This window comes from Pan paniscus, chromosome 1 (genome assembly GCF_029289425.2).
Source record: "Pan paniscus chromosome 1, NHGRI_mPanPan1-v2.0_pri, whole genome shotgun sequence".
Taxonomy (NCBI): Eukaryota; Metazoa; Chordata; class Mammalia; order Primates; family Hominidae; genus Pan; species Pan paniscus.
Window position 1 is genome coordinate 65,746,642 of NC_073249.2, and position 12,201 is coordinate 65,758,842.

General features: G+C 40.8%; 1 protein-coding gene across 5 annotated transcripts in view; it reads left to right on the forward strand.

Annotated features, from left to right (window-relative positions):
* COLGALT2 (collagen beta(1-O)galactosyltransferase 2) overlaps positions 1–12,201 on the forward strand; it is a 109,164-nt gene that overhangs the window by 65,285 nt on the left and 31,678 nt on the right. For all 5 annotated transcript variants that reach the window (XM_063603554.1, XM_034942264.3, XM_034942269.3 and 2 more), the window contains 2 exons: positions 2,651–2,855; positions 8,110–8,229. In XM_063603554.1, the coding sequence (XP_063459624.1) occupies positions 2,651–2,855; positions 8,110–8,229 (325 nt within the window). The remainder of the gene's footprint in view (positions 1–2,650; positions 2,856–8,109; positions 8,230–12,201) is intronic.

Genomic DNA, 12,201 nt, shown 5'->3' on the forward strand with positions numbered 1-12,201 from the left:
AAAAGGGGGAGTATGTTCAATGTATTCTCATGGCCAAAGGGCTAAAGTTTGAGTCTCCCCTTTATATTTGGTTTTGTTTGGGATGAGAAATAAGGTCAGTAGTGTGCTGATAAATGTTTAGTAACTGGCTCTTTGTGGGAAAAACCCTAGTTGGTAGCATTGCCAATGTTTATGGTTTAAATACTCCCACCATGCAAACAGCTTAAATGTTGTTAAGCTAAGGGAAAGGTTAAGTAAACTGCAGTGTAGCCACTTGATGATACAGCTATTAAAAACATGTAAAACTGCCACATGAGGTGTCATTAGAGTGGTGGGGATTAACGTGATTTTTGTTTTTATGGATTCCAAGCTATCAACATGTCAACTGGTTTGCAAACTTTCTGAAAATTTAACAATGTGTGGTCCAGTACACCACTGGATGAAGCATTCCTCTTTTGTTGTAATTATTTCTTCTAGCTGTAAGAGATTTTGAATGCGTGCTATTTTCTGTGTCTCTTTTGGGAAGGTAATATGTTCATATTTCTAACAGCCATTCACTTCCTTGGGAGAAAACATTATATTGGTTTAAATTCATACATTTTCAGTGTTTCACATGGCAGAATCACTTGAGGGTTGTTTTTAATGAGTTGTGCTTTGACATCAGCAACAAGGGTGGGTTATCCTAGTGGCCGCAGCCTACAAATTTGTATTATCTCCTTATTTACTTTCAGGCTTAAAAGCAAATAGGAGAAATGTGCTCACCTGTTTTGTACAGTAAAACTAAATTCTGAGCAACTTAGGGACAAGTATTATTTTCCTCCATTTATTTTTGGCTTTCTACCATCCCAGTTAGTCTCTACTAGAGCAGGAATAGAAAGGGCCAGTGACTTCATAAGTTCAAAGCAGGACCTGGTTCCCAGAGCCTTTAAACTCATTCAAAACAAAATGTCCTTGATGTTGTCTGGCCAATGAACAGGAATTATTACCAACAGGATTCAATTTATGTGGAAAAAGAAACACATTCATCATCTCTGCCTCTTTGCAGGAGGCACATTTATTCTCCCTCACTCTCCCTGCTTCCTTCCTTCTCACCCCCACCCCAAGGATATTCAATGATTCATCATCATCATGGATTTTCCAAGCTAATCATTCTGGGAATATTGTTCCTAAGTAATCTAGAACTTTATATTAGACACAAGTACTTAGGCAGCCCTTTAAAAAACCCGAGTCCCCTTTATCTCTTGGAAGACTGCTCATAAGCTGAAGTATTAGGAAAACCATAGAGGATGTTAAATGATCCTTAAGTTAAAGGCTAATAAAAACATTACAGTAATGATAATACTTCATATAATGAATTGCAGTTCCCAAAATATGTTCATAGACCTTATCACATGTGATTCATTCTGCAGCTCTATGAGATTGACAGAGCAGCTGTTATCCATTTTTCAGGAGAAAAAACTCAGGCTCAAAGAGGGTAGGCATGGACTAAGATCAAACGGCTAGAAGGTGATTAAGATGACTCTGAGACCCACATCTTCTGAGTCCTCATTTGTGATCCTCCTCCCTTATCATGAGGTCGGCATTAGGGTTAGCTCAGCTAGGACACTCTTCTAGAACCTGAAGGGAATGTCAGAGAAGTAGATGAGGCTGTAGCACCTTATGTGTGGATGCTGAATTACAACAGGAAATGTAACCATGAAGTGATGCAACTGATTAATGAACACATAAGAACTTCCAGAGTATGGTGCCCTTCGGAGTGCTGGCTTTGCAAAACTTAACACTCATTCCAGTGAGCTTGCCATCACCTAGAACATTTTCCAAAATGCCTGGCAAAGCTTCCACAAGTATGTTTCGTAAGCATGTTTTGTTGAGATATATCTTCATCTTTTCTGGAAATGATTCAAGCTTTGGAATAAGGAAATTGGTTGTCCTGTGTGCTTATGCAGAAGGACGTTTCAGAACCTGAATCCCCAAAAACTGTGGAGCAGCTGCAGCTTCACCAGAATATTGACTAAGTAACTGCATTGAAAGAAGACCCTCATTTGTGTATCTAAGTAATGCATGTTTAATTACAAATATTAGCCACAGTGTAATGTCATTTTAATAGGAGCCGGTATTTGCTGATACATTCTTGGTGCTGGGCAGTAGTCTCAACACTATTCAGGTTCTACCTTACTTAAATTTTACAGCTAACCCCATGGAGTAGATAGTGCCGTCATCCCTGTTTTAGAGATGAGGAAATAAGCGCAGCAAGGTTGAGTCACTTGACCCATACCTACAGACAATAAGTAGCTGAGGTGGGATTTGAACTCAGGGAGTCTGACACTGGAACCTGTGCCCTTAACTGCTCTGCCACTTCTTAATACTCATGCTTCATATTTAATCATAAGTCAACATAAAATACACTTTTATGAAATTATTAAATCAAGAGGTATGCTGAAATCAAAGTTACTTCTTATATCAAGACCCTTTTAGTATTATTTTATATGTAGACAGCATTTCTTGTGCTCACTTGGAAATTCATAGGCCATGATAAGAGGAGTGAAGGTGGCTTTGTTTGGGAGCTTGTATATAGCTGGTGATGACTTGAAAAGAATCAGTCTAGCAAATGACTGAGAAGGATAAAGATTTCAAATCAGAAAACACAACCCACCTATTTGCTCTTTTACAGGGCTTCTATAAGAGGACCCCAGACTACGTTCAGATTCGAGAATGGAAGAGGACAGGCTGCTTCCCCGTCCCCATGGTCCACTCCACCTTCCTAATTGACCTCAGGAAGGAGGCCTCGGACAAGCTGACTTTCTACCCCCCACACCAGGACTACACCTGGACCTTTGATGACATCATTGTCTTTGCCTTCTCCAGCAGGCAAGCAGGTACTGTTTGTCTTTGGTTGTAGTGCCACAATGGAGACATAGCAAAATGACCAGCTCTTTTGTTTTGTGCATTTTATTAAAAAAAAATACCCTCATATTTCTGGTAGTGAGAGGCAGTAAATTGTCTGCAATAACCATACCAGCACCCTCTATGTTGCTGTCCCTGGGAGCACAAATGACCAAGAGCCAGGGCTGGCCTCTACCCAGGAACCAACTCTATTTTGAGTTGGAGGGACTGGTGGTGATATTGGGAATTATGAGAAGGTGATTGGTTCTCTGTGGTGCTACTGCATTGCAATTGTTTATTATAGAAGTTCATTTATTAATTAGGAAACTGTCACAGAGGCCTAAAACAACACTGGCAAAGACCCCAGACTTTAAAAATGGAAGTTTATTTCTTCTTGAAAAAGTCTGAGCTGCTGTAGTGGCTTTGTTCCACAAAGTGTTCAGAGTCCCAGGCTTCTTGTGTATTGCTTCTCACGCTCCACGAGGTACTGCCCTTAATTGTGGAGTCCCAGGTGTCTCACCACCACGGATGCGTTCCAGCCAGCAAGGCAGAAACAACAGGGAGAACTCTCCCTGTCCCTTGAAGGGTGCAATCCAGAAATTGAATGCAGTACTTCCATGCAAATCCTGTTAGCTAGAGCTTAGTCCCAGGACAATACCTCACTGTAAGGGAGGCTCAGAATGTCGTCTTTATTCTCTGCATGCATGCACTGCAATTTTCACACTCTAGAAGAAGGAAAGAACAGATAAAGAGGCACCGAACAGTCTCAGCCTCAGTCCCCGTGGAAGGAGAGGCAAAGCGAGACTGAAGTCTTTTATGAACCACTGGGAAAGAATTTCTAGTGGGGCCTGGAGATTTTTGAGAAAGACAAGTCAACAGGAAGGAAAGTTATTTCTCTCATTTCACCCTACACTTGCTTCAGGAGGACACAATTCACAAGAGCAGTTCAACAGCAAGAAACGTGGCATCTAACAGAGCAAAGCTTTGTTAGGATAATTCAGACTTTCCTGACAGAAGTCGGGTCCCATTATTAATGTGCCAGAAATATGTCACTTAACCACTAGCAAAAATAGGTTCATAAACCAAGAAGATGGTGAATAAACTCACTGTGGCCATATAACTGAGGGTGGAAAAGATGGTGCAAAGATCCTCCGGCAGCTGAGGAAGTGGCTGGCAGATGAGAATGTTAATACAAATTCAAGCTACAATTCACACATCAGACTCTCCTTAAAGCCATAGGTGTCCCACTCATCAGTTGTAGATTTGCTGAGAATAAGAATGTTTGGTAGAAATGGGTCAGGCTGATTTCCCCCTTGGCTGCTGGAGCAATTTAGACCCTTTGGCCAGGTGTAGGCATTTTGTAGCCCTTGTGTCTAGGCAAAAGCAATCCTCATATGATTGGAAGTTTTTTGCAAAGATTCCTATGTCAGTGTTAATGGAAACTCCTTCTTTCAGTTGGTCTGTGATTTGCTCTGACTTCCCCAGGATGGGAAGCAAAGTCAGGGCTTTTTGAGTCCTTTGAGTGCCAATCCCTTTCCTTCAGAGGTTGAAGTTAGGATGTTCCAAGAAAGTGAGATATTAACAATTACACGAATGGCACTGCCGAACAGAGTCCTCCTTTATAGTCACTGCACAAAGCATTATTATGACCCAATGCACTAAATTATTATGATACATTGTATGAAACCAATACCTGGATATTGGTATAGGAAAAATGATTCAGGTTAAGCAGGAATTTTTCAGCTCTCCCCTGTGCTTGGCCTGTTCACCAGGATTTTGTGTGTTATTGGTCAGACTTTGCAAAGGCTCTTTTGGAACATTGAAAGCAGGTAGACACCCAAAGTTGTTTGGTGACTCATTTAGGAAGAGGAGATAGAAAAGGCAAGAGAGAGGATGAACTCCCAAGTGTTTCCTTCTGTTCCTGGCACGGTGTTAGTTGGGAGTTAAGATTTTTACATGTGAAAACACAACTAATAGTCATGAAGCAGTGAAAGCTAAGGGCCAGACTGGTGGTGCAGACCATGAACAGGGCAGGAGTCAAGGCAGGAAAGAGTCACTGTCATTTTGGGGAAATGAAAGGTCTTTCTTGACAACTGTGGATTTTAAGGTAATATTGTACTTATCTCTAAGTATTTTCGAGAGAAACATGAATGAGCCTGGGAGTCATGTGCAGCCCAGGGCATGTCTCCAGGCTCTTCCTTCCTTAGTTTCAAAGCAAAGCACTTTCCTCTTTCTTCATGAAATATGATTGGTATTCTTTCGTTCTCACTCTTCTGAAGCTCCCTAGCTGTGTATCATCTATGTCCCAGGCAGGACCATCCAACCACAAACCTTGGTCCTAAATCTTTCACCCCAGACTCTAGCCATTGCCCCATGTGGGTGATGAGTGAGGAGCAATCCAAGTGTGCTGGTGAGCGGGGCTTGGCCACCCTTCTAGCCCAAGAAGAGAGCACATATGGTCATAGGCGCGTCTCTGTGGCTGTAATGAGTCCAGGGTCAAGAGTTCACCTCCCATTGTGGCCAGTGATCTGGGTTCTGTATCATGGCCACAGGAATCATCCCAGCGCCAGCCAGTCGTCTTCCAAATGTCTGATGTGAGCCAAAAGAGGCGAGTGATATGGGCAATGGGCAGACAGATCCTGAACACCACTGGTAGTGATCAAATTTGTACCCTTGTGGAGGGATGGCAAACCCCTAGTGACTAATGGTCTTGGAACTGAGCTTCCAATTACTGAGTGGGTAGAAAGCACTTGGAATTGGCTCTTTAGGGACAAAGATTTGGCACTAATGACTTAACTATGTGACCTTGGACAAGTGACAGCCTGAATCTGATTTTTCATCACCAAAGATAGGGATAATTATATCAATCTGCAATATTAAGGTACTATATGAGTACAAGAAAATGTTTAATATGTTTAAAAGAAAAACAAAGTCCTTCAAAATGTAGCGTAATTCACTTTTCTTTTTCAAAAGAAAAATTGTCTTCCCCAGAAGCAGCATTCACTGGGAGTGCAGACTCTTTCATAGACTTTATCTAATTATTAACACATTTTCTTTTAAATTTTCTGTTATCAAACTGCCCATGCACATGGTTGAAAGTATTCATATACTTCCCCATGGTTTATTAAGACATGAACAGTCCCCTGCACATCACCCTGCATCACTTCTGTCCTCCAGAAGGCAACCACTTTTATCTCTTATTTACTTCCATGTTAAATAATATGCATGCATTGCTACTTCTTGATTTTCTGGCTTCACCGTGGGCATTATTTGTTGACTCTCCACTATAGACTGTGAGGAGTTAGCTCTTTTTCTTCCTTTTTGCCCTCTGCATGCAAACACATTCTTCTCATCACCCTGTTCTCCCATTGTAATTTCAAACAGATTGATGGTCAGTGTTCTTGTTGTAATCATGCAAGCCTAACTCCAAGCTTGGTCATTCATAGGCTGTGATTAGTTTTCGTTTGCCATTAATTTTCTTTGGAGGCAATTCCTTTAATAATTACCTTTTTTGCTTAGTTTTATTATTACTAGTATGATCCAAAACTAATCACTAATTACCTCAAACTCCTCTCAGAATGTCCAGATTTGTCAGATGTCCTTTTTTGCATATTTGTGAAGATGTCTGTTCTGGAGCTTTCTAATATATTCTAATCCAAGTGGTGCTGAAGCTATCAACGTAAGACTTATTTCTCTTCTCTTATACACTGACTCTCCTGTTCGTGTTGTTTATAATCTTTCTTGCTGGTAATAATCGTCCTCCTCTTCTTCCTCCTCCTCCTCTTCCTTCCTTTCCTCCTCGTCCTTCTCTCACATCATCCAGCAGCTTTCTGAGAAAGTATGATGGCAAGTAAATATATTATGGTCTTGCATGTCTAAAAATGCCTTCCTTGTACCCTCACACTTGTTGGATAGTTTGGATAGGTATCATATCATTTTTTTATGGAAGCCTCAGAAAGTTAAATGGTAAAATGGTTTGCCTAATTAGGGTAGAGATGCAACTTTAATATATTTTTCCTTCCACTTCCTGAATTCATCATGACTTTACAAGAAGGTGCACTTTGAAGCTCCCCAGAAGCATTCATGTGGGCAAACAGCAGAACTAATGAGTTTGCTCGGTGAAGGCAAGAGAAGGGACAGTGCTTGGTAGACCAGCCTTGATTCAAGCCAGATTCAGTAAAAGCAGGGAATAAAGGTTATTTTCTTTTCTCCTTCCTCTCTGTTAATGCCATGAGACAGCTTCACCTGATTTGACAGATGATGTAGCTGACTGGAGGAAATTTCATCTGCACAAAATAGAGGAGTCCCTATGCAGATAATTATCTCTCCGGAAAACACTGACGATTATCGCAATTAACAAATCAGAGGCTTGGATACATGGACCAGAGGCTTGGATACATGGCGGACTCATCCTTTTCACTAAGCAGTCTTTTCATTGATCAGGAGTGTCAATTGCTGACCAATGATGTGTATGAGACAATCCTGATTCCTATATTTCTAGCTGTCTGGTTAAACACAGATGCCTTATAACTCTGCAAGTTATCAGGTGGGGCTATGAAGAACAATTTGAATATGAGAAGGGTATTGCATACTTCTGGTATTGTCACACTACAGGTTCTTAACAGGACATTCTGAAATGCAGACTCTTTTGTCTCTATATGAACTGATTTTGGAAGTTTCATGTCTGTTGGTTGGCTCCAAATCCATGCCTGCTAAGGGAAGCAATAAAACCAGGGAGAATCTTGGAGAATTTTAAATTGCCTTTGTTTTTTCGTTTTTTGTTCTATGTATGCCTAGATTTAGCTTTAATAATCTGTCAGCGTTACAGAATTTTCCTGTTTGCTTTCATATCAAATGTGGATTTCATTCCTCATTTTCTTGTTATTTCCTGTAGGTGGATTACAGTGTTCCATTCTGCTCTCCGGAATGGGAATTCCTTGCCTCCCTTTTGATCCTTTCATGCCTTTTTTGTTCATTCCAGGCCATGAGTTTGCTTTTTCTTCAGAGGGAAAAAATCAATTTCCTCTGGGCTGAAGAATAACCCAGTGTTTTTATTAGTCCCCAATGCTGTGTTTTACTTTTTTAATAAAGGAGCATTTTTTAGGTCTATAGACATACCTGAAACAACCACTTATTTAATTGCAGTGTCAAACTCAGCATCAGACACAGTTCAGGTTCCTTCTCCTTACTTGTCACTCAGCAGTATGTTTTCTGATTGTTGGCTTTGTCCCTCTCTTGGATCCTCAGGCATCCAGATGTACCTCTGCAACAGAGAGCACTATGGCTACCTGCCCATCCCCCTGAAGCCCCATCAGACACTGCAGGAAGACATCGAGAACCTCATCCATGTGCAGATTGAAGCAATGAGTGAGTGACCCAGGAGCGGAGGGGATGGCTCTCGTTCCATTGCCACAGTGACCATACCAGCCACTTCCCTCCTCTTCCAGGATTGGAATCTCACAGCCATCAGTCTCCCCTGGCTGAATACATAGCTATTTATTTGTTCATTCTTTCCTAAATTTTTCCTATGGGAAATATGAATATGACAAGGTCTTTGCCATCTGGGAGCTTCCCATCCTGGAAGAGCGCTGGGTACACAAGTAAATACTTTCCAAAAGATCTGATAAGTGCTATAATAGTGTTTTGTGGTGTGGACTTAAACCCTAACTTGGCTGCTTTCTAATTATATGACTTTGAGCAAGTAATATCCTTAGTTGTAAAATGGAAATAATGAAAACTTCCAGGGTTTTTGGGCAGATTCATTATGGTATATGTAAAAAGGCTAATATACAGCCACAGTAGTTATGACTTTAACTTAATAATAGCTCATGATGTAACAGATATCACTGTTACATCATAAAATGCTAAGCACTTTTTGTACATTGTTCCATTAATCCTTGCAACAACTCAATGAAGGGGTTTTATTATGCCCATATTAAAGATGAAAAACAATGAGATGTTACCTTAAGTAACTTGCCCTAGATCATTCTGCTAAACAAATGACAGACTGGGATTTGAACCCATCTTGCTATCTCCAAAGTTCATGTCCTTAAACACTATTGTTATTGCCTCTGGGTCTGGCATGATGCATGAATTGCTGTGCTCAGTCATCAGTAGCTATGCTTTTTATTATGTGTGATGTACAATGGTGGCTAAAAGAGAAAGTAACCAATCCACCTAACCTAGGGGAAGATGTTGAAATGGCTTCCCAAAGCAGGGACTATTTTCTATTATTCATCAGTAGAGCACGGGGGTGTGTATGTGGGCAGTGGAGGTGGTTAGGGAGGAACAGCAGAAACTGAGGCTAGAAAGTGGGCAGGAGCCCCGCCAAGAGGCTCTGATGTATAAGAAGGCATTTGGGCTTTAGCTGAAAGGACAGGCACACTCAAAAAGATTTTAGCACAGAAATGTCAGGTTGAATTTGGATTTAGAAAGGTCACTCTAGAGGTAAGAGAAGTGTAGGTGGAGCATGCATGGGATGCATGGGCAGTGGCTGCTGGTCTCAGGCCAGGGGTGAAGAGACCACTTTGGACATTTCACGGCTACTGGGCAAAAGGTGGTGAGGACCTGAGCTAGAGCAGTAACAGTGGGAATGGAGAGGAAGGAACAGAAGCTTAGGACATAGGCTTGAAAGGACATAGCCAAGAGTTGATTGTAGGTGGATGAGCAAAAGGGAGGCATAGAGAAAACTCCCAAGTTCTGTCTTGAGTGTCTGGGGGTGATTTTAGGAACTTTAAATGGAATAGGGCATGTAGAATAAAGGAGAGGTTTGAAAAGAGAGACCATGGCTGGCATGGTGGCTCATGGCTGTAATCCCAGCACTTTAGGAGGCTGAGGCAGGTGGATCACCTGAGGTCAGGAGTTCAAGATCAGCCTGGCCAACATGGTGAAACCTGTCTCTATTAAAAATACAAAAATAAGCTGGGCATGGTGGTGCACATCTGTAGTCCCAGTTACTCGGAAGGCTGAGGCAGGAGAATTGCTTGAACCCAGGAGTCAGAGGTTGCAGTGAGCCAAGATCGCGCCATTGCACTCCAGCCTGAGCGACAGAGTGAGACTCCATCTCAAAAAAAAAAAAAAAAAGAAAGATGAAGAAAAAGAAAAGAAAAGAAAACAGAGACCATGAGTTTATTTTTACATCCATTGAGTTGTCTATGAGTATCTGCTTCCCACTCCCTTGCTCCTACACTATAAATTCCTTTTTCATCATATTAGTCTCAGGACCTAGCACATTGTCATGTGGTAGATGCCCAGCAAATATTTGTTAAATGACTGAATGAATGATGATGAAATGATGAAATAAGGAGCTGGTTCACTGTGACAGTATTTCTTGAACCAGCCCTCAGGAATCTCCTTTGTGAATGTCTTTAATACATACTTTTTCTGCCGCTTTCCCTATGTTCTAGGCCCTAAAGGATATGGGTGGCATCTTATTGCTTTGTATCCCAAGCACCTAGCACAGTGCATGGCATGTAGTTGTTACCAAAAAAAATCTGCTGAATGCATGAACAAATGAGCAAATGAATGAATGAAAACTGTATTGACAAGGGCACTGAACCCAAAGCCAGAATAATGGGCTTGAACTTAGACACTGTCGCTTTTGAAGGGAGAATCAGATTTCAGGACTTTAGTTTCTTCATCTATAGAGTGATTTTGCAATGCTGAGAAGAGCAAATAAAAGACTATATCAACTCCATAAAATAATGAGGTGTTGCTATTATTATGACTCCATTTACCTCTCGATAAAGTGCTGTCCCTTATTATCCCTGTTTCATGGCTCTCGGTCTCGACTCCCAAGTAGGGAGAGTCTCTCTGGCCTCAGAGAGAGGCCAGCCAGACCTTATGTTCTCTTGTTTTCTCCCACAGGGCTGAGAGTATAAGTTCTCAGTACACAGAAATGCACATGTCATCAATAAAGATTTTAATGATTGTAAATTACAAATATGCACACTACCATGCTAGCCAGGTGGAGTTCATTTGAGAAGAACCTGTAAATTATAGCTTTCATCATTGATCTCCCAACACATGCCACCTCTAGTGCTAAGCACTTTACATATCTCATTTTATTTCATTCTTATACTTACCTTCTGTCCTGAATTTTAAAAATATAGAACACAATAGGAGTAAGAAAATGTTGGAAAAATAAAATGTTGAGGTGTATAATGAAGAAATATGGCCTAGAAGTCCATGTAAGATTGACAAAAAGTTGGTAATGACAAAATCCTATCAGTCAAGTATCCTTCTCTAATAAAAGATTAACTAGGTGTTAAAAACACTTTGCATAGTGCCTGGAACCCAATGAGCAGTAAATAAATGGCTGCTAATAGTGTTGTTAGACTATACTGATTGAAGAATAGGAACGGGGTGTCCAATATTTTGACTTCCCTGGGCCACACTGGAAGAAGAAAGATTGTCTTGGGCCACACATAAAATATACTAACACAACAATAGCTGATGAGCTAAAAAAAAAAAAAAATCACAAAAAGAATCACATAGTGTTTTAAGAAAGTTTACAAATTTGTACTGGGTCACATTCAGAGCAATCCTGGGCCACATGTGGCCTGCGGGCCATGGTCGAACAAGCTTGCATTAGTACATGCATTTTATTCGTGAGCAAACATAGAATGCCTGTAATGTATGCGTCTTCTCTGAAGGTACTAGGGATTCAAAACATTTTATGATCAATTCTCTGTTTTCAGGTATGTATGATTTAATAGGAGAAACAGACAGATGTTAAAAAAAACACTAACAACACAGTATAGCATTTTGAGAAAGGAGAAAATATCAAAGAAATAGGAATTTGGGATAGAGAGAGATTGCTATGGCCTGTGTGTTCCAGGAGAGCCTCAAGTCCTAATGGTTCTTAGGCTAAGCTTGGGTACAAGTGTAAAATTTAAACAAGAAGAGTGGTATGGTGAGGACACTACAGGCAGAGGAAACAGACCAAGAAAAGATGAAGTATTCTCATTCTGAAGGAGAGCTGACTTAAAACAGTAGACAGAAATAAAGTTCGAGAGGGTGGAGTGGCTTCATTGTTGTACTCCTTGAATTCTTCTTCAGCTAAAGAAGAATTCCTATCTTAAGGAGCCAATGAAGGTGTTAGAAGAGATAATCAGGCTGTAAGGATTTATTCAACACATACTGTACCCCACAGATTGTTCAAGATGCTGGGCATAAAGCAGTGAACAAAACAGGCAGAAGCCCTGCCATCAGGGAACTTATATTCTAACACAGAGAGTTAGACAATAGACAATATATCTGGGAAGCAGCCATATGAATATTTGGGTGAAGAATGTCCCAAGTGGAAAGAACAGCACATGTAAAGACTGTTAGACAGGA